The sequence below is a fragment of the Rhinatrema bivittatum genome, chromosome 5 (genome assembly GCF_901001135.1).
Source record: "Rhinatrema bivittatum chromosome 5, aRhiBiv1.1, whole genome shotgun sequence".
In the NCBI taxonomy this organism is placed as follows: domain Eukaryota; kingdom Metazoa; phylum Chordata; class Amphibia; order Gymnophiona; family Rhinatrematidae; genus Rhinatrema; species Rhinatrema bivittatum.
Genome location: NC_042619.1, coordinates 70,794,789 through 70,816,414, shown reverse-complemented (window position 1 = coordinate 70,816,414; position 21,626 = coordinate 70,794,789). Strand labels below are relative to the sequence as shown.

General features: G+C 45.4%; 1 protein-coding gene across 2 annotated transcripts in view; it reads right to left on the bottom strand.

Annotated features, from left to right (window-relative positions):
• AASDHPPT (aminoadipate-semialdehyde dehydrogenase-phosphopantetheinyl transferase) overlaps positions 1-21,626 on the bottom strand; it is a 155,693-nt gene that overhangs the window by 13,067 nt on the left and 121,000 nt on the right. For both annotated transcript variants that reach the window (XM_029602440.1, XM_029602439.1), the window contains exon 4: positions 9,888-10,049. In XM_029602440.1, coding sequence (XP_029458300.1) covers positions 9,888-10,049 — 162 coding nt within the window. The remainder of the gene's footprint in view (positions 1-9,887; positions 10,050-21,626) is intronic.

The window sequence follows — 21,626 nt, the reverse complement described above, 5'->3', positions numbered from 1 at the left end:
GGCCCGGACCTAGGCCTGATCCGGAAGCCAAGCCCCAATGCCTGGGCCTCTGCCTAGGCCAAGACCTGGGCCCAAGCATGAAGCCAGAGCCCAGTCCGGAGATTGGGTCCTGTTGCTTGGGCCTCGGACCAGACCCAGGCCTGAAGCCACAGCCCAACCTGGAGACTGGGTCTTGATGCCAGGGCCTTGGCTCAGGCCCGATGCTGGGGCCCGACCTGAAGGCTAGTTGCTCTACAACTGGGATTTGACCTAGGCCAAGATCCAGGCCAGGCCCGACACCAGGGCCCAGTCTAGAGACCGGGTTTTGATACCTGGGCCTCAGCCCAGACCAATGCCCAACCTGGATGCAAGGTCCAGACACTTCAGCCTTGGCCCAGACCCTGGCCCAACCTGGAGGCCAGAGCCCAGATTTCAGATGTGTCATCCCCTTCTTTACAATGACAGCATCTGCTGGGGAAACACCGGAGTTAATTAACTCTGTCGTCTCCCTCCTCAGCAGAGGGTGCCATTTTGTTGTACGGTGGACATTGAGCCTGGGCCAAGGTCCCGGCATCGGGACTTGGCGACTAGGGGAAGACCCTGGCATCCAGCTTAGGCCGAGGTGTTAGGACCAGGCCTCGAAGCCTGGGCTTTATGTAGGGCCTAGGCCAAGTTTACTGCAACCTACCATGTCCTAGGCCTACGCAAGGCTGAGGCTTCAGCCTGTGCCTAGGCCTCATCTGTTGAGCCCCCCCCCCCCCGGACTGGGTAAGTGAAGGCCAGGGAGGATCCTGCCCCCAGCGTTTTTCCAGGTAGGAGGGTTAGGTGCAGCAGCCTTGGGAAGCCCTGTTTCTTTTTTTTTTTTAATTGAGATTTTGGGGGTGGGATTTTTTCTTTTTTATTTCATTTTGTAAACTAAAGAAAACAAAATAAACATTAAACAAAACGAAATTCGAGGAACACACACACACACACACACACACCAATAATGACATTAAAAAACAGCATGAAATGTTTACCCCTGTGCACCTCCAAAAATTCTTTTTTTCTCCAGGCCCCATCCTGTCCTCTATTACACTTACTCCTATCTATTTCAGTGGGCTAGGGAAGAGATCCCTGGTCCAAGTCCAGCACCCTCTTTTTCCCTCCAGCATCATACGCTGGTAGATAGATTACACTGCATTGATCTTTGTAAATTTCAACCCAGTGTTGTTGAGAATAGATTTTGGTAGGCTGCTATGCACTGACTTCCAATTAGTTATAATGTTCTCAAGGTAAGCCTTTTACAGAACTTTGTCTCTTTGCATACCCAGATGACATGAAAAAAATAAATCATTATCAAGAGTGGCATCACATCACATATATAGTCTTTTGCAGATACCTAAAAATGCATGTATTTTGACAATTTAAAATTTCATTAATATAGAGTATGAAAGCAGAAAAGTAATCGCAGAAAAACTGAATATCTTCCTGAATTTCACTGCTCTTCAGAAATGAATTAACATTTCAAAAAGGAAAAAATATCGATGTTTCACCGGCTATCCCTTAGACTTAAAAGCATTTATGCAGCATAGTCACTCTTTAAGGAGTCCAATTTGACAGTTTGTACAGAAAATTTCTTTGAATTTAAACATTCTTTCATAAAATAATTAGTATAAAGGCAAAGAAGAGTTATGATTGAAATGTTTATATGCAGTTAATATTTGCAATTCAGTACTTCAATTTAAATCCCCTTTGGTATTCACTTTAGATAAAAATCTCTTTACTGTTAAAATCTCAAGATAGATATTACCATGCTTTATTTAAGATGTAGTATAAGAGACAATTTTATCCCTGAAAACAACTTCTTAAATCTATATTTTTCCCTAAAGGCTTCATTCTATACAGTTTGCATTGGTATAGAAATTTATGCTCTCATGTACGCTGGTACAGAACCAGGGATGAAGACAACTTTTAAAATATATAAAATACCCCATTGAATACCGCCTGCTTCAACTTTTCCATAATCCTACTTAGTTAAGCGATTCCATGTACATTAATCATCTGTACATAGTACCCCTCTTTTCTGCCTTTCTCTCCCCTCATTTCTTCAAACAAGCCTTTCTCCCCCCTTCCTTTTTTCCCTTTTCTCTCCCCTTTTTCCTCAATCTATACCTTCTTTTCCCTTACTTATCCCCCTTTTCCCACCCTTCCTACCTTCTACCCCTTACCCCCCCCCCCCTCGCCCTACCCCCCTGCCTACCCTCCTTTCAAACCTACACTCCTCGTTTTCCTTTAACATTATTTATTTTGTTGTATTTTGCTTTTGGTTTTTCTGATTGTTGCTTCTCGTTTTAGTAACTTCCTATTGTTTCAATGTCATACTGTTATATTGTTATATTGTTATACTGTATCTCCCAATTGAGTTCTATGTAAACCGGCATGATGTGTTTCACGAATGTCAGTAAATAAAAGTTAATAAATAAATAAATAAATAAATAAATAAATAAATAAATAAAAATGAACAAGAAAGCGAGTTTGCTTACCTTAAATGGTGTTTTCCCTAGATAGAAGGATGGATTTAGCCATGACACGCGAGTAATGTCACCTGGATGGCACTGAATGGACTCATCTCTCCTAGCAGAGTATGTAGCTGTACTGAGCATGTGTAGGAATTCCCACGTGGACGTTGCCTTGTGAGCTTCCTCAGTTGATATCAGAGCTACTCCAAGGTAGATAGTCGACTCTCCAGAAAGGCGAGCAGGTATTTAACATGGCTAATTCATCCTGCTATCATCGGAAAACACTGTATATAGTAAGCAAACTTGCTTTTTCCAATGGATAAGCAGGCTGAATTTGCCATAACATGCGGGGAGTCTACAGCTGAGGGCTGCAGTAGAGCGCATATTGAGTAAGCAACCTGGACTCCACCAGGGAGAGAACAATACTGTGACAGCAAGTTACGCAAAACTGCTTGAATTTACTGTCAGTCCTCAATAGACTGTCGCAACAGTAACGGAACGTAAAGGTATGAACTGATGACCAAGTTACAACTTTGCAGATGTATTAGAGAGGTATTTCTCAGAGATAAACAATGGAAGAGGCCATATATTTAACCTGATAAGCTTTGACAGAGTCAGTAATCTGTAGGCCTGCTGATGTGTAGCAGTGCTGAATGCAGTCTGCTATCCAGTTAGAATATACCTTTTAAGTTAGCCAGATGTGTTTTTCTGGGTAACAATCTCAGCCGGATAACAGCTGAATATTTACTCCTATGTTACTATGGGCAGACTGGGCCGGTAAACTGGTCCTTATATGCTATCATTTATTATGTTATCATATTTTTTTTCCATTAGTTCTCCAAACCAATCTTGACAGTAGGGACTTCCCTTCTCCAGCTGCAGGAGAGACTTAACGAATTTGGAAGTATTTGATAAGATGCATACTTTCACTGCTTGTGGTTTGCTATTGCAATGGATTATGCACAGTGTGTTCTTGTTTGTTCAGAGCATTCTATGAACACCATTCTGAGAACATTCTTATGAAATGTGGCAGCTGTGCTGAGAAAGTTTGGATCTGTGGAAAGCTGGTGTATGATTTCCCCATCCAAGTTCATACTCTGGAACAAGCTTATTCTTGTGCCCTTATTTTCTGGAAGCCAAGGATGCTAGCAGAAAAAGAGCAATTGAATTTGGTTGGGCAAAGCAAGTTGAGATGAAATACCTAAAATTATATAGCCTGCGAAGGTGGATGACACTTAATAGTATTTGTGTGCATTCATGCACTCTGTCTGTTTCACAGGGACATTTCCTTTTCCTTTGTCTCTACTTCCCCTGCCCGATGGAGAAAGGAGGTTGAAAGTGGCAGCTTTGCTGCCTGCATCTAGTTGATCTTTAATAGGTATACCTGCTTTTCAAGGATTATTTTCCCTTTGAATTTCTGGAGGAAAATGGATGGGTTGTCAATTACAATGAAGTCCATATTCAAAGGCGTTTGTTCAGTTAAGTCTGGGCCTTAAATGGAGAAACTCAAAGTTTTCAATTTCCTGCCCTTTGCAGCTGATAAATTTTAGCCAGAAAGAAAGATGGGCAGTCGGGGAATGCTGGAGAGAGGAAGAGTCAAGGGGTTATAGGGCAGAGGGTGCAGAGAAAGAAGCTCAAAGGAATGTGGAACAGAGGAGTCAAGAGGATGCAGGGAGAGAAAGATCAGGGGGATGCTGAAGAAAAAAGGTGACATGATCAGGAAGGGGGAAGAGGGCCCTGAAAGATAGCAGCCAGGTTTTTCAGGTGAGGTGGGGGGGGGGGGGGGAACACAGCCATCTTAGGGGCAGAAGGGGAGAGGTAGAAGGCTGGTGTTGGAGGCCAGCAGTGAGAGAGGGGTGGCTGTGGAGAAATACAGAATTCTAGACACAGAGTTTAGACAAAAATGTTTATTCTATTCTATTTAAAATTAAATTGCTACAAAGCTTTCACTCACTGCAACACAAAATTAATTTATTCTCGAGTTACATTGCTGGTGTCATAGCCCTATGTTGAATGTCTGCATTGGCTGTATGTGGGTATGTGTGTGTGTTTCTCTTTTGTGTGTGCTCATGTGAGGCGAGCAAGGAGAAAGAAGCCTGAGGCATCCCAGAAGTATTCTTTGTTCACTGGGATGATATGAGGATTATTATATTATTCTAATGAGGTACAGTTTCTTCATATATTTCTAAGAATGTTCAAATACTGTTCTATTTAATATAATGTATAAAGCAGGATTGCTTACCTGTAACAAGTGTTCTCAGAAGACAGCAGGATGTTAGTCCTTACAAATGGGTGACATCATCAGATGCAGCCCAATGCGGAAAAACTTCTAGAAAATTTGACTAGGCACATTGAGCATGCCCAGCATGCCCCATACCATGTGTCTAAACAGAGTCCCTCTTCAGTTTTGTAACAAAGAATTACGCGGGGTGGCAGGTGGGTTTCGTGATGGCTAACATCCTGCTGTCCTCTGAGAACTCCTGTTACAAGTAAGCAACTCTGTTTTCTCCGAGGACAAGCAGAATAATAGTCCTCATACATGGGTGAATCCCTAGCTACAGGCTGCTCCCCAACACAAAAGGGGACCGACAAACACCTAACCAGATGCCAACGGGCACAACACCACCGGTGCTATTGGTAACAGAGGGGGAGGGGGAGACAGCCTGAACCCAACAATGAGCCCCAGGCTGGGAGAGATGGGTTCTACACCTCAATCAGGTTCCAGAGGACAGACTGGCCGAACCTACTGTCATGTCGGCCATCCCTATCCAGATAATGATGGGATGTGAATGTGTGGCGAGAACTCCATGTCGCAAGCTTGCAGATCTCCACAGGAACTGCTCGCAAGTGGGCCACCGACGCTGCCATGGCTCTGACAGAATGAGCCTTGACATGACCCCCAAGATACAATCACGCCTGGGCATAACAGAAGAAGATGCAATCTGCAAGCCAACTGGATAGTGTCTGTTTGGCAACAGCAACCCCCAACCTACACTTATCAAAAGAAACAAAAAGTTGGGTGGACTATCTATGGAATTCTGTCCACTCCAGATAGAAGGCTAAGGCTCACTTGCACTCCAAACTGTGCAGTGCTCATTCGCCTTGGAGCGAATAGGGCCTGGGAAAGAAAATTGGCAGGATGATTGACTGGTTAAGATGGAAATCCATCACCACCTTCGGCAGAAATTTAGGGTGTATATGCAAGACCACCCTGTCATGATAAAACTTAGTATAAAATGGGTAAGTCTCAGAAAGATCAAGGGGCTGCAGAATTAACCTCTCAACATCCAGCCTGTGAGCGACAGAGCCTGGAGGTTGGGATGCCGCAATCTGCCCTGATCTTGCGTGATGAGATCTGGGGAAGTCCCAAGACTGATCATTTTCTGGATGGACAACGCCTGTAGGAGTGGAAACCAGACCTGTCTTGGCCAATGAAGGGCTAAAAGGATCATAGTTCCTTTGTCCTCGCGAAGCTTCAAGAGAATCTACACCACTAAGGGAATCGGAGGATATGCGTACAGAAGATCCTTGCCCCAGTGACGGGCCAGGGTATCTGAGGCTGGTTTGCCATCTGACATGGACAGGGAGCAGAACCAAGGTACCTTCCTTTTGCAGGGGGACGGAAACAGATCTATGTCTGGCCTTCCCCAGAGGCAGAATATCCGATTCGCTACCTCCTGGTCCTGCGACCATTCATGGAGTCTGAAGGCTGGACTCAGTCTGTCCGCCACGTTCTCCATCCCAATCAGAAACATGGCCCTGAGCACCATCCCATGAGACAGGGCCCACAACCACATCTGAATTGCTTCCTGTCACAGGAGGTATGAACTTATGCCTCTCTGCTTGTTGACATACCATATGGCAACACCTGGTACTGGAAGTGCTGTTTTCCCACCACAAATCGTAGATACTTCCTGTGACCGGGGAGGATCTCAATATGGGTATATGCATCCTTTTTTGCAAAAGGGGATCAAGGTGCCCAGAGAAACCATCTTTAACTTTTCTTCTTTTAGAAACTTGTTCAAGGCCCTCAGGTCTAGGATGAGACTGAGTCCTCCTGTTCTCTTTGGAATCAGGAAGTACCTGGAGTAGAATCCCATCCCTCTTTGCCCTTGTAGTACAGGCTCGACCGCTCTGGCCATTAAGAAGGATGAGAGCTCCATTTGTAGTACTTCCTGATTTCCTATCAGCCCCCAAAACGGGCATGGAGGACAAATTGCAGGACACCCATAGATTTAATTGGTACCCCTGGGGGACCATAGATAGAACCCACTGGTCCGAGGTTAAACTGGGCCACTGGTTCACAAAGAACCATAGCCTGCTTCCAACCAGAGGGTCCAACATCCTGGGTAAGAGCAACTGTCTAACACTCCCTATGGCTCGGTCAAAACTCAGTCCCTAAAGTTGACTGAGGAGCTGGATGGGTCTTGGGAGATCAAGCTGCCTGGGACGGCCACAAGAGCTCTGATAGTGTGGTCGGAATTGAGGAGGAGGTTAGTACTTCCTGAGCTCTGGCCCCCTAGAGGAGGAGGACGGGTCCCGAGTACTGGCAGAGCGTTGTTGGAGGGTTTCATGATGGTTCCAGAGTTAGGCCACAGCATCTCTCACTCTATCTCTGAAGAGATTCTCTCCAGTACATGGTATGTAAGCAAATCTTTTCTGTACCTCTGATTGGAGATCCAAGGCCCACAGCCATGCCATTCTGCAGGTGCCGATTCCTGTTGCCGAGACCCTCGATGCAGTCTCGAAAACATCGTAGGTCGCATGGACCTCGTGTTTCCCTCATTCCAGACCCTTGTGTACCAGCGATATGACGGTGTCTTGCTGTTGTTGAGGCAGCTGCTCAGCCACCTCCTGCACCTGCTTCCAGATATCCCGCGAGTATTGGCTCATATAGAGCTGGTAGGCAGCAATGCGGGCAATAAGCGTGGCGCTTTGGAACACTTTCCTCCCAGGTGTCCATTGCTCTGTGGTCCTTCCCCGGGGGCGCAGAGGAATGAGTCCAAGAGCGCTTGGCTCTCAAGTCTGAATTCGTCCACCACAGATTGGAGAGCCAGCTGACGCTTATCGAATCCATCAGCCTGCTGGACAAGGTAAACCCCATCTGCCTTCTTATTAACAGGAGGCACTGTGAGGGGATGTTCCCAAATCTTCAGCAGCAATCCTTAAGGATTTCGTGTACCAAGACCGCCACGATCTCCTTAGGAGGCTCCAGTCTGAGGAAGGACCAGCGAACTGAAGGATTTCAAGCATTTTGTGCCTGGCATGCTCTTCAGTTAAAACCTATGTACCATTTTATAGTCTTATTTTTTCACCTGCTATTCTAATGTATCAATAGGCTGAAATGTAAATATTGTGCTGTTCAATTTCTCCCCTTCCATCTCAAGTTTATTTTCCTTGTTTTTTGTAACTTTCCCTCTCCCTTTTTCTGATTCACTGTATTTAAAGTTCAAGGTTCTTATTGAAAATATTGTTTTTTTACGTTACGTTATGCTTTACACTCCTTGTTATTTGTAAACCGGGTTGATGTGATGCCTATCATGAAACTCGGTATAACAAAAACAATAAATAAATAAATAAAATAAATAAATAAAAGCTGGAATGGGATAGCTTCTGCCATCAACATCATAAAACCTGCAAAAGTTAGGTCCTCAGGCAGAGAAGAAGGGTCTGACAGGAAACCATCTGAGTCCTCAGAGGAGGACTTTGTTTTATCATCCCCCCAGGGGTCATAGGGCCCCTAATCTTCATTGAATGCCACAGGGGATGGGGCCTTAGGTGCTCGGTCTACATCCAAAGGTGCAAGCACCAATGGAATTGGATGGGGGACTATAGACCTCGGTGTCCCCACCAGCCTCGGTGGAGCTTCCTCGAAGGAACTGGCAATGACCACTATATAGGTAGGGGAAGGCCTTGGTGCCCTGCTGGACATGGTGCCATCCCAGGAACCAATGCCAGCTGGGTCAATAATGCACCGATAAGCACATTGAGCTTGTCTAGAACTGGCACGAGGACAGGCGGCACCGGCTCTGGTGCCATCGGTGCCAAGGGCCTGAAGACCTGCAGCGCCCGCTCCAACTCCAACTAGATTCGATGTTCCAGCTCCTCCTCGAATATTGCCAATGACAACACCGACTGGGGTAAAGGAGGGGTGGCCAGATCTTTCTCAGACCCTTGAGGGGGATCAGCAACTGACTCCACGACCGGTGGAGACTGCTGTGGAGCCCGGGCATCGATGTAGGATGGGCGCTCCTCACCATGGGGTCGCTTTGGGGGCACCGTGGCAAAAGTCGGAACATCCCCATGCCCGGAACCGTGCACCGACAGGGACTTGTACCGATGCTTCTTAGGCTTCCCTCAATGTTTCGCCGGTCCTTCCTCAGACTGGAGGAGACTGACAGCGGTGACCTCGACGGAAACAACGGTCCCGCCAATGCTGATGGCATGGTGTCCATCAGTGGAGCTCCGAGGTCCTTCAATGCAGATGCCGCCAATACCAATGGCTCAGACTTCGACCCGAAGAGCTGATCCATCTTGTCAAGTCGAAGACGTCCCTTCGGGATCATATGGGTGCATTAGCAGCAACCACGGACATCATGCGATGCCCCCAGGCAGAGGATCAAACATCATGAGGATCGGTGATCGATATGGTTTTTGGGTACTGGGGGCATCAGCAAAAACCAGATGTGGCCATGTGGGCGAAATAAAAGGGAAAGAACAGACTATGGTGGCGGGCACCAAGGCACTGCCACCACCACGGGGAACCAACTGCAAAAAGAAACTTACCTGAACGCCAAAAACCCTGACTTATGGGGAAGCACCAAGAGGGACCTGGAGATGAATCTGAAAGTTTTCCACAATGTAAAAACCAAGTTTTTTAGAGCTCAATCAACCTGCGAGGTTCACAGCTCCGCGGAAAATAAGAGAGAGACTGAAGAGGGATCCCGCCTGGACGTGTGGTATGGGACTCACTGGGCATGTTCAGTGTGCCTAGTCAAAGTTTCTAGAAAATTTGACATAAATCTTCCACATCAGGCTCCATCTGATGAAGTCATGTGTTAGGACTACCATCCTGCTTGTCCTCTGAGAAAAAAAATTATAGTCATTACTTTTGCATAATTTTGATATTTTAGCACATAAATTTCAATTTTCTTTGGCACATAAGTACTCAGAGTGTAGTCTGTACATCACCAGATATAGAGATGGCATCTAAAGCAACCCACATGACCTCTTCCCTTCCCCATACCACCTGCATTTTATATGGTTTAATAATATTTTTTCTCCCTGTTACTTTTCTGCCTACCTCCTGTACAGAATGCACACATTGCTAAAGCAAAAGACCTACACTTCAGTGGTATAAATCTAGTAAATCTTTGCAAATGAGGCAACGGTTTATGAATTCCTTACTTCAAAACTCCATCCCTCCTCTTCATCTCCATCCAACAGCATACTGGTCTCCTTGTATACCTTTCCTACCTCCAGCTGTACAGGTGATGCGTTAAATTCAATCCTTTGTAGGTTAAAGCCTACTCCAACTCCTATGGCTTTTATAAAGCTTTCCTTTAATGCCTAGAAATAAAAAAGAGCCATATTTAAATTATGTTGAGTGCAGATGGAGACTGAAGTTTACGTTAACATTTGTTAATAAATGTATTTATTATTTATAAAACTGAACTGCATTTTCACATGTAGTTCAGACCAGCAAATACAACTTCATTAAAGTTTTATGCCCTAAAATTAATAATTCATGTTTTGTCAGTAAAGTGAAATTAAAGTTGTACATCATTTGTTCTTAAAAGATTTACCTTTCACTAGCAGAACCACTTAAAACTTGTAAAGAAAAGAAACCTGGAAATAATACCCTTTAAATGTTTCATCCTTAACTAGTATACTTAGAATTAAGAATATAAATATCATTTAACAGTTAAACATTTAAACTACTGAAATTTAAACGGTTAACTGTTTAAATGATACATATCCGGAAGAACATCCTCTGAATGTGCCCGTGTGCTCCCCAAGCTGGCCAACAAGGGCTCAGCCTACCCTATTGTGGAAAGCCAGGCAGTACAGCAGGAAAGGAGAATGTGGATGCTGGCCACAGTTTAACTTGAGCGGGTCCCTAGCTCACACCAGCAAATATTAGACAATTAAATAATGAAGCAGTAAGATTTTATATACTACTTAAACATTTAGATGCCGATATTCCAAAACAAGCTGAGTTCTTAAATTTAGGCACCTATTTTCAGTCAAACTTTCCTACATTTTCAGCTGAAAATTCACCGAAATTTAAGACCCTAAAACTTAGGGGATCCATATTCAGCTGCTGGCTATTTGACTAAACTAGTCAGATAAACGGTGATTTTCAGTTTTATCCGGCTAACATAGCCAGATAACTTTAGGGCAGTTAGCTGAGGATATTCAGCAGCACCCCTGTGCTGCTGAATATCGCTGCAAAATTATATATATATATATATATATATATATATATATATATATATATATATATATATGGCTACTTAAATCAGGCAGATAAACTTATCCGGGTAATTTTGCAGCGATATTCAGCAGCACAGGGGTGCTGCTGAATATCCTCAGCTAACTGAACTTTGACTAGGCACACTGAGGATACCCAGCATGCCACTATCCACATCGGGTCCCCCTTCAGTCTCGTAACATAGAATTAGGAAAAAATAAAATAAACACAGTAGAAACTCAACTCCGTAGGGTGGCGGGCAAGCTTCCTAACATCCTGCTGTCCTAGGAGAATACCTGTTACAGGTAAGCAACTCTGCTTTCTCCTGGGACAAGCAGGAAGGTAGTCCTCACACATGGGTGAATACCAAACCACAGGCTGCTCCCAAACTAATATAAACCCACAGCCACCGAACCTAGCGCTAACGAGCGTAACAACTACGGTGGTGTGGAAAACCTAGGGAGAAGCCTGCCCCGAAAAAAGTGGGCTCAAGGCAGGAAGAGTTGGATTGTTTCTTATTGAAAGAGTTCCACAGGACAGCTTGACAAAGTTGAGGTCCCTACGGCTATCTCTATCCAAACAGTAATGGGCCGCGAAAGTGTGGAGAGAACTCCACCTCGTAGCCTTGCAAATGTCGGCCACGGGAACCACATGCAGATGGGCTACCATGGCACGGACAGAATGAGCCTTCACATGGCCTCCAAGCTGAGGGCCCACCTGCGCACAGCAGAAGGAAATACAATCCACCAGCCAGTTGGATAACGTAAACTTGGTGACCACAACTTCCAATCTGTCATCATCAAAGAAGACAAAGAGCTGCGTGGACTGTTAGTGGCCTGCTATTCTCTCTATATAGAAAGTCAAGGCTTTTCTGCAGTCTAGGCTGCGTAGAGCCTGCCCACCATGGTGAGAATACAGCCTGGGGAAAAAGGTTGGCAGGACAATTGACTGGTTGAGATGAAAATCAGTCACCACCTTGGGCAGGATCTCAGGGTGGGTGCATAGCACCACCCTGACATGGTTCCCTGATGGAGAGGTCCTGAAGGAATTGGGAATCAAGCCTGTCTCTGCAATAATTGGGCCACAAGAATCATGGTCCTTCTGCCCTGCCAGAGCTTCAGGAGGGTTTTCAACACCAGCGGATGCCTTTGCCCCAATGAAGGGCAAAGGCATCTGAGGCTGGTCTCCCGGTTGTCCAATGAAGGGAGCAGAAGTTGTTTAATTTGTTGTTGTAGGGGGAGGTGAAGAGATCTATGTCTGGTTACCCCCAGAGGTGGAAAAGGTGATTCGCCACTGCCTGGTCCAGGGACCACTCGTAGGGGTGGAACACTTGGTTCAGGCGATCTGCTACCACATTCTCTGACCCCGCTAAGTACACCACCCGGAGCAGAATTCCCTGGGACTGGGCCCAGGACCAAATCTGGACAGTGATCCAGTACCTCTCTGCTTGTTGATGTAATCTTCACTACCTAATTGTCGGTCTGGACTAGGACCGTTCGACCGGATAGGTGATCCCGGAAAGCCCAGAGCACACACCTGATCACCCGAAGTTCCAGGAAGTTGATCTGGCATGAAGCCTCCTGGGCTGACCAGCGACTTTGTATGCAGAGGCCATTCACATGCCCTCCCCCAGCCCAGAGTGGAAGCATCCGTAGTGAGCACAACCTGGCCTGGAGGGGTGTGAAAGGGAACCCTCCTGCTCCAGGTTGGGGAGAATATTCCACCAGGACAGGGAGACCTGGAGGGGAGGCGTAATGCGCACCTGCACACTGAGGTCCTGGGAGGTCTGGCACCACTGTGACCGCAGAGTCCATTGGGCTCTCCACATGTGGAAGCAGGCCAAGAGGATGGCATGGACAGATGCAACCATGTGACCCAACAACCGAAGCATAAGGCGAGCCAGCACCTGTTGGCTGCAGCAGATCAGTCTCGCCTGAGACGGTAGAGCAAGTGCTCAGTCGTAAGGAAGGAAAGCCCGGCCTTGGGTCGTATCCAGGCGGGCCCCGATGAAGTTCAATTGAGTCGACAGAACAAGATGTTAAACCGGTGCGATATGTATTCTTTACAGGAACATCGGTATATAAAAATTAAAAATAAATAAATAAATAAGTGTAGGTTAAGTGTAAAACAGGCGATAAGACAGGCAAAGAGAGAATTTGAAATGAAGTTGGCCATAGAGGCAAAAATTCATAATAAAAACTTTTTTAAATATATCAAAAGCAAGAAACCTGTGAGGGAGTCGGTTGGACCATTAGATGACCGAGGGGTTAAAGGAGCTCTTAGGGAAGATAAGGCCATTGCAGAAAGACTAAATGAATTCTTTGCTTCCGTGTTTACTAATGAGGATGTTGGGGACATACCAGTTCCGGAGATGGTTTTCAGGGGTGATGAGTCAGACAAACTGAACGAAATCACTGTGAACCTGGAAGATGTAGTAGGCCAGATTGACAAACTAAAGAGTAGCAAATCACCTGGACCAGATGGTATGCATCCTAGGGTACTGAAAGAACTAAAAAATGAAATTTCTGATCTATTAGTTAAAATTTGTAACCTATCATTAAAATCATCCATTGTACCTGAAGACTGGAGGGTGGCCAATGTAACCCCAATATTTAAAAAAGGCTCCGGGGCGATTCGGGTAACTATAGACCAGTGAGCCTAACTTCAGTGCCAGGAAAAATAGTGGAAACTATTCTCAAGATCAAAATCGTAGTGCATATAGAAAGACATGATTTAATGGAACACAGTCAACATGGATTTACCCAAGGGAAGTCTTGCCTAACAAATCTGCTTCATTTTTTTGAAGGGGGTTAATAAACATGTGGATAAAGGTGAACCGGTAGATGTAGTGTATTTGGATTTTCAGAAGGCGTTTGACAAAGTCCCACATGAGAGGCTTCTACGAAAACTAAAAAGTCATGGAATAGGAGGCAATGTCGTTTCGTAGATTACAAACTGGTTAAAAGACAGGAAACAGAGAGTAGGATTAAATGTCAATTTTTCAGTGGAAAAGGGTAAACAGTGGAGTGCCTCAGGGATCTGTTCTTGGACCGATGCTTTTCAATATATATATAAATGATCTGGAAAGGAATACGACGTGTGAGGTTATCAAATTTGCAGATGATACAAAATTATTCAGAGTAGTTAATTCACAAGCAGACAGTGATACATTACAGGAGGACCTTGCAAAACTGGAAGATTGAGCATCCAAATGGCAGATGAAATTTAATGTGAACAAGTGCAAGGTGTTGCATATAGGGAAAAATAACCCTTGCTGTAGTTACACAATGTTAGGTTCCATATTAGGAGCTACCACCCAGGAAAAAGATCTAGGCATAATAGTGGATACTACTTCAAAATCGTTGGCTCAGTGTGCTGCAGCAGTCAAAAAAGCAAACAGAATGCTAGGAATTATTAGGAAGGGAATGGTTAATAAAACGGAAAATGTCATAATGCCTCTACATCGCTCCATGGTGAGACCACACCTTGAATACTGTGTCCAATTCTGGTCGCCGCATCTCAAAAAAGATATAGTTGTGATGGAGAAGGTACAGAGAAGGGCAACCAAAATGATAAAAGGGATGGAACAGCTCCCCTATGAGGAAAGGCTGAAGAGATTAAGGCTGTTCAGCTTGGAGAAGAGACGGCTGAGGGGGGATATGATAGAGGTCTTTAAGATCATGAGAGATCTTGAACGAGGTGATGTGACTCGGTTATTTACACTTTCGAATAATAGAAGGACCAGGGGGCATTCCATGAAGTTAGCAAGTAGCACATTTAAGACTAATCGGAGAAAATTCGTTTTCACTCAATGCACAATAAAGCTCTGGAATTTGTTGCCAGAGGATGTGGTTAGTGCAGTTAGTGTAGCTGGGTTCAATAAAGGTTTGGATAAGTTATTGGAGGAGAAGTCCATTAACAGCTATTAATCAAGTTTACTTAGGGAATAGCCACTGCTATTAATTGCATCAGTAGCATGGAATCTTCTTAGTGTTCGGATAATTGCCAGGTTCTTGTGGCCTGGTTTGGCCTCTGTTGGAAACAGGATGCTTGATGGACCCTTGGTCTGACCCAGCATGGCAATTTCTTATGTTCTTATGTTCGGGTAGTTGATAACAAACCCAAGGGGTTCCAGCAGTCGTATGATCAAGTTGAGGGAATGAAGCATCCCTTCACGCGTGGCCGTCTTGACTAGTCAGTTGTCCAAGTAGGGGAAGACTTGAACACCTAGACGACGAAGGTGTGCCCCCACGGCTGCCAAGCACTTGGTGATGATTCCTAGGGCCGAGGCCAGGCCGAACGGCAACACCTTGTACTGGAAGTGACTGCTGCTGACCAGGAATCCTAGATACCTCCTGTGACTCTGGGAGATTCCTATGTCGGCATACGCGTCGTTTTGGTCAAGGAAGCAAAGCCAGTCCCCTCTTTTCAGGATGGGAATCAGAGTGCCCAGCGAGACCATCTTGAACTTTTCTCTTCGTAGATATTTGTTCAAGGCCCTCAGGTCCAAGATGGGGCATAAACCCCCCTGTTTTCTTTGGAATCAGGAAATATTTGGAGTAGAAATCCCGTCCTTGTTGATCTTGCAGAACGGGTTCTATCGCTTCCACCATTAACAGGGAGGAGAGCTCTGTCCAAAGAACGTCCTGATGTGGGGTCTGGCCCCACAACGAACGGGGGGGGGGGGGGGGGGGGGGAGTCCTCTGGGACACTCAGGAAATTCAACAGATACCCTCAAAGGATGATGGACAAGACCCAGTGGTCCAAGGTGATCTGTGGACATTGGTCCTGGAAGGACTGTAGCTGCCCTCCCACCAGAGGCAGCAAGGCCAAGGGTATGGGTATTGGGCTTATGCTCCCTCGGGGCCAGTCAAAACCCCATAGCAGGGCTTTGCTGGGGAGCCAGCTGTGGAGGTCTGGGGGACCGCTCCTGTCGAGAACGGCCCCTAGAATTCCCTCACGGCAAGAGGGTACGCAGGGCTGGAGGATAATATTTCCTCTGGCGATAAAATTATCTTCTGCTGCTCTGATGTGAGAACTCCAGACCGATGGAAGAGTCTGAAGTGCTGGAAGAGAGATGCTGAAGGGTCTCATGGTGGTCCTTCAGCTGAGCCACCGCATCCCTCACCTTGTCCACAAACAAATTCTCCCCAGAACAGGGCAGGTCAGCGAGTTTGTCTTTGACCTCTGGATAGAGGTCCGATGCTCAGAGCCATGCCAATCTGTGGGCCCCAATGCCCGCCACCACTACCCAAGTTGCAGTCTCGAAAGCATCATAGCTGGAACACACGTCATGTTTGCTGCACTCGAGGCCCTATTGGTAACGGCGAGGAGGGCTTCATGCTGCTGCTGAGGAACATAAGAACATAACATACTGGGTCAGACCAAGGGTCCATCAAGCCCAGCATCCTGTTTCCAACAGTGGCAATCCAGGCCATAAGAACCTGGCAAGTTCCCAAAAACTAAGTCTATTCCATGTTACTGTTGCTAGCAATTGTGGTGGTTATTATCTAAGTCAACTTAATTAATAGCAGGTAATGGACTTCTCCTCCAAGAACTTATCCAGTCCTTTTTTAAACACAGCTACACTAACTATACTAACCACATCCTCCTGCAACAAATTCCAGAATTTAATTGTACTTTGAGTGAAAAAGAACTTTCTCTGATTAGTTTTAAATGTGCCTCATGCTAACTTCATGAAGTGCCCCCTAGTCTTTCTATTATCTGAAAGAGTAAATAACCGATTCACATCTACCTGTTCTAGACCTCTCATGATTTTAAACACCTCTTTCATATACCCTCCTCAGCCATCTCTTCTCCAAGCTGAAAAGTCCTAACCTCTTTAGTCTAGGGGAGCTGTTCCATTCCCCTTATCATTTTGGTCGCACTTCTCTGTTCCCTCTCCATCGCAACGATATCTTTTTTAAGATGCAGCGACCAGAATTGTACACAGTATTCAAGGTGTTCAGGTACCTCCAAGACCTGCATCCAGAGGTTGCAAGTGTACTGGGTCATATAAAGTTGGTAGGACGCGAAGTGAGCGATCAACATTGAGCCCTTATACATCTTCCTACCCAGGGCATCTGCAGCCCGGTGTTCCTGCCCCAGAGGTGCCGAAGCATGGGTACAGGAGCCGACTCCATCACCACTGACTGGTGTGGTAGCTGGCACCTCTCAAAACCTAAGGCCAGCTGGATGAGGTGAAGTGCGTATGCCTTATCGTTCACTGGTGGTATAGAGACTTGGTGCTCCTATACCCTGAGAAGTAAATCCTTGAAAATATTATGGATGGGGATAGCGAGCAACTCCTTTGGGGCATCTATGAACTGGTGAACCTCCAGCATTTTGTGACTAACATCCTCCTCTGTCAGAAGCTGGAAGAGGATAGACTCAGCCATAGCCTGCACAAAGCCCGCAAAGCCCAGATCCTCCGGCGAGGATCTATGCCTCTCATCCAGAGGAGCTGGATCCGAGGGGATGTTTCCAAAGTCCTGTGAGGAAGATTCAGAGATATCATCTTCCCCAGGAATCATACGAGGTTTCCTCCTCACTGAAGTTCACTGGGGTCCCCAAGGAGGGTCCCTGCCTGAGACCCCCAGTCTCGGAACAAAAGGTACCAACGGCACTGATGGAACTGGGGGCACCGATGGCCTTGAAGGCACTGGGAACCAGAGCGGGCAAGAATGCACGTGGCGCCAGCATCAATGTTGCTCCTGGATGGGAGGCATTGTCCTCCTCCGAGGAACCCACAATGGGGATGACTCTGGATGGAGGAGGACTCTGCAGCTGCTGGGGCATCGACAGACCCCTGGGCGCCAGTGGTGGGCAGAACACCAAGAAGACGTCGAGTCTCCCTAGCAGCGGTGCCAGCATTGTAGGGGAAGGCTTGGACGCTGGGGCACCGTTGGAGCTGGTGGCTCGATGCCCTGAAGGGCTCAGAGCACCGCTTCTTGTACCCTGCACTCCAGCTCCTCCTGAAAGTCTGCTGAACCAAGGACGGAAGGAGAAGGAGGAGGAGCAGGATGAGGCAGGGAGGCTCAGTACCCGGTACCGATGTCTGTGTGGAACACCCAGGACTCCTGGATGCGATGGAAGTCGATGCCTCCTCTCCACGGGGTTGCTTTGGGGGCAGCATGGCGCTGAAGATGGAGATAATCCTGAGGTCCTTGAGTGCGATGATGCTAGAGAATGCTTATCTCCTGAACCACGCTCACGAGAGGGCGCCGAAAGGGGAGTGGGCACCAAGGGAAGTAGTTCCATCAGTTCCCCACGGTCTTTGGTAGTAGAGGTGCTCGACGCTGGATTCAAAGGGTCAGATTTCTTTGAACCAAAGAGTTTTTCCATTTTATCAAGACAAGCCCAACGAGCCTTGGGGGTCATTTGGTCACAAAGACGACACACCCAGGTGTCAATCGATGCCCCCAAACAAAGAATGCAAACGTCATGCTGATTCATGATGGACATGATCCGCAGACACTGTGGACATTGGTGAAAACCCGACGATGCCATGAAAATGAGCCGGAGAGCGATTATGACCGGCGGACACCGAGCACGGCACAGTCAGAAATCGACCGCACAAAAAGGTACAAAACTTACCACACTGCCCTGAAGCACAGACGGGAGAAGGGGGACCCAGCGCAGAAAAATACCGATGAAAGTATCGATGAAGTACCGAGAAAAGACACTAAAGAGCAGAGCTCCAAAAAAACTGTGAGGCAACAGCTCCATGGAAAAGAAGAGACTGAAGAGGGACCCCATGTGGACATGTAGATAGTGGCATGCTGGGCATGCTCAGTGTGCCTAGTCAAAGTTATAGAAATTTTGACAGACGTTTTCTGGGCCAGGCTCTATCTGATGATGTCAGCCATGTGGGTGAGGACTACCATCCTTGCTTGTTCTAGGAGAATATCGGCCTCTAGGTTCCTAAATTTAGGCAGCTATTTATTTGCCTAGATTTATGGTTCTAAGCTAGGTGCTTAGAGCTGAAAATAAGTTCTAAGTACCTAACTTGTTTTCCCTGCCTTAATGCCCTTTTTGTTTCCCTGTGGTCACCCACTACAGGAGAAAAAAAAGAGACAATTTAATTTAATTATAGTAAATTTTCAACAGGGCCAATTTAGGGACCTAACTACCAAACAGGCCAATACAGTACAGTGCGCTCCGGTGGTGCGCACTGTCAACCCATGTTTGGACGTATGTTTTCAACGCGCTAGCTTTACCCCTTATTCAATACCGGGTAACAGCGCACTGAAAATGCGCGTCCAAACACCCCTCCCTCCCCCCCCGAAACTAATAGTGCCCGCAACATGCAAATGCATGTTGATGGCCCTATTAGTTATTCCCACGCGATACAGAAAGTAAAATGCGCAGCCAAGCCGCACATTTTACTTTCAGAAATTAGCGCCTACCCAAAGGTAGGCGTTAATTTCTCTCAGCACCGGGAAAATCTACAGAGAAGCAGTAAAAACTACTTTTCTGTACACCCTCCAACTTAATATCATGGCGATATTAAGTCGGAGGTCCCAAAAGTTAAAAAGAATAAAAAAAAAAAAAAAAGAAAAAAATTTTTAAATCGGCCCACAGCTTGAATTATGCCAGCGTCCGGTTTCCAAACCCATGGCTGTCAGCGGGTTTGAGAACCAACGCCGGCAAAATTGAGCGTCAGCTGTCAAACCCGCTGACAGCCGCTCTTGTCCAAAAAGAGGCGCTAGGGACGCACTAGTGTCCCTAGCGCCTCTTTTTACCACGGGCCCTAATTTGAATAATTTTTTTTTTGAATCGCGCACACAGGAGTGTGGCCTGTGCGCGTCGGGACCCGCAATTTTTACTGTGTCGGCCTGCACAAGAGTAGTATTTTTCAAACAATCCTTGTACCATTAGTCAAGCCTTAAAAGTCAATGCTGATTATGGGTTAGCATGCAATATGGAATGCAAGCAAAAAAATACAAAGATGCCACTTTTCCACTACACTGATCTTTTGTCAGACCACATTCGGAGCATATGTGCAATTTTAGGCAAACATACTCCAAAAGGAAAAGATATTCATTTGTTGGCGGCGTTTTTAAAAAACGTTTTCCAAGTTAATACAATGGAGAGCATGTTGAAAGACTGTGCAAATTAAGGTTCTTTTCCTTAGAGAAGAGATAACTAAGGAGTGATTCAATTATACTGGACATATTAATCCATGACTCTGGGATCTTGCAGAGGACTTATTTTTTGTACTTCTGGTGCAAAGGAACTACATTTTTCATTACTGCAAAACTGACTAAAGATGAAGTAGGTTTCTTTGTTTCTCTTTTTGGTGATAGAGGGATTTGCCTTCTCCTTACTATGCATTTTAAGCTAACAGAAGACTGAAAAATAAATCTATCAGAATTTTTCACTTTAGCTATCTATGTTCTAAGTTTCAACATTGAGTACGCAAGAAGTGGTCTGGCTTTCAGAATAACTACAATACACAATTTAATCTGAATTGTGGATGCACAACGGTTGAACTTTCATGTGGACATCTCGAAAAGTGCCTGAATTCAAGGACCAGATTTACGTAGCTATTCTACTACATCAGAACAGAGTACAGAAGTGGCTCATTTAGAATAAGGTTGGTAGAGGAAAACTGTGTAGAGGAAAACTATACCATCATTACCTGCTCTGAAAAAAAACTAAAGGGCATCTGTTACCAGGATAATCAGTTTGACATTTGTACACACGATATTAAAAAGTAAAAAAAATATCACTGGATTGATACATCAGCAAAATACATTGGAATGTTTTTAAATATCAATTTAAAAACTTTTTATAGTCTACTTGTAGATTTAGCTTATATAAGTACGACATTTAGTTCTTGACCCTGGTGACCACTACCATTTCAGAGGCACTATCTCGGGTGGCAGCGAATAAACGTGCGCTAAATGTAGGTGAAAACTAATTATTGGTCTTAGCGAAACTTGTCAGTGTTGACCTTGCTCCCTCTTTTCAGATGGGGTTATGGACAATTTCGATTTCAATGCAGATGAGAAATGTAGGCGCTATTTTTGATTCTATAGTATCTTTGTGGCCTCAAGAAAAGGCTGTTGTAAACAGCATGTTTTATAAGCTATGGTTATTATGTAAGTTGAAAGCTCACTTGAAATTAGAGGATTTTCACACTGTGTTGCAGACAGATCTCAAGTATTGATTATTTTAATTCCATATAAAAGGTCTCTTTTCTCAATCAAATATATTTTAATTCCATATAAAAGGTCTCTTTTCTCTCTGTTAACTACTATCGCCGCTTCAACGTTCCAAGTTGTATATCGTCCCTGTTTTATTGTAACTGCTATGTTTTTTTCTTTTAAGCACCTGTTAATGTTATTATTATTTTCCTTTGTCACATCTTGTTAATTGTAAACCGGCATGATGCAATCCCCATCGCGAATGCCGGTATAGAAAAAACTCAAATAAATAAATAAATTAAATAAATATACATCAGCTTAGCTCTGCAACCTGTCCAAAATGCAGAAGCCTAATCGAAGCAATCATGTAACACCCATTTTGTGCGATTTGCATTGGCTTTCAGTAAAGTGACATATCAAATTCAAGATTCTTATGCTTATATATATGACACTAAGGGGGTCATTTTCTATTGGTATCGCATAGCGATAAGCGGCTATCGCACGTGAAAAGTTGGGGTTGAG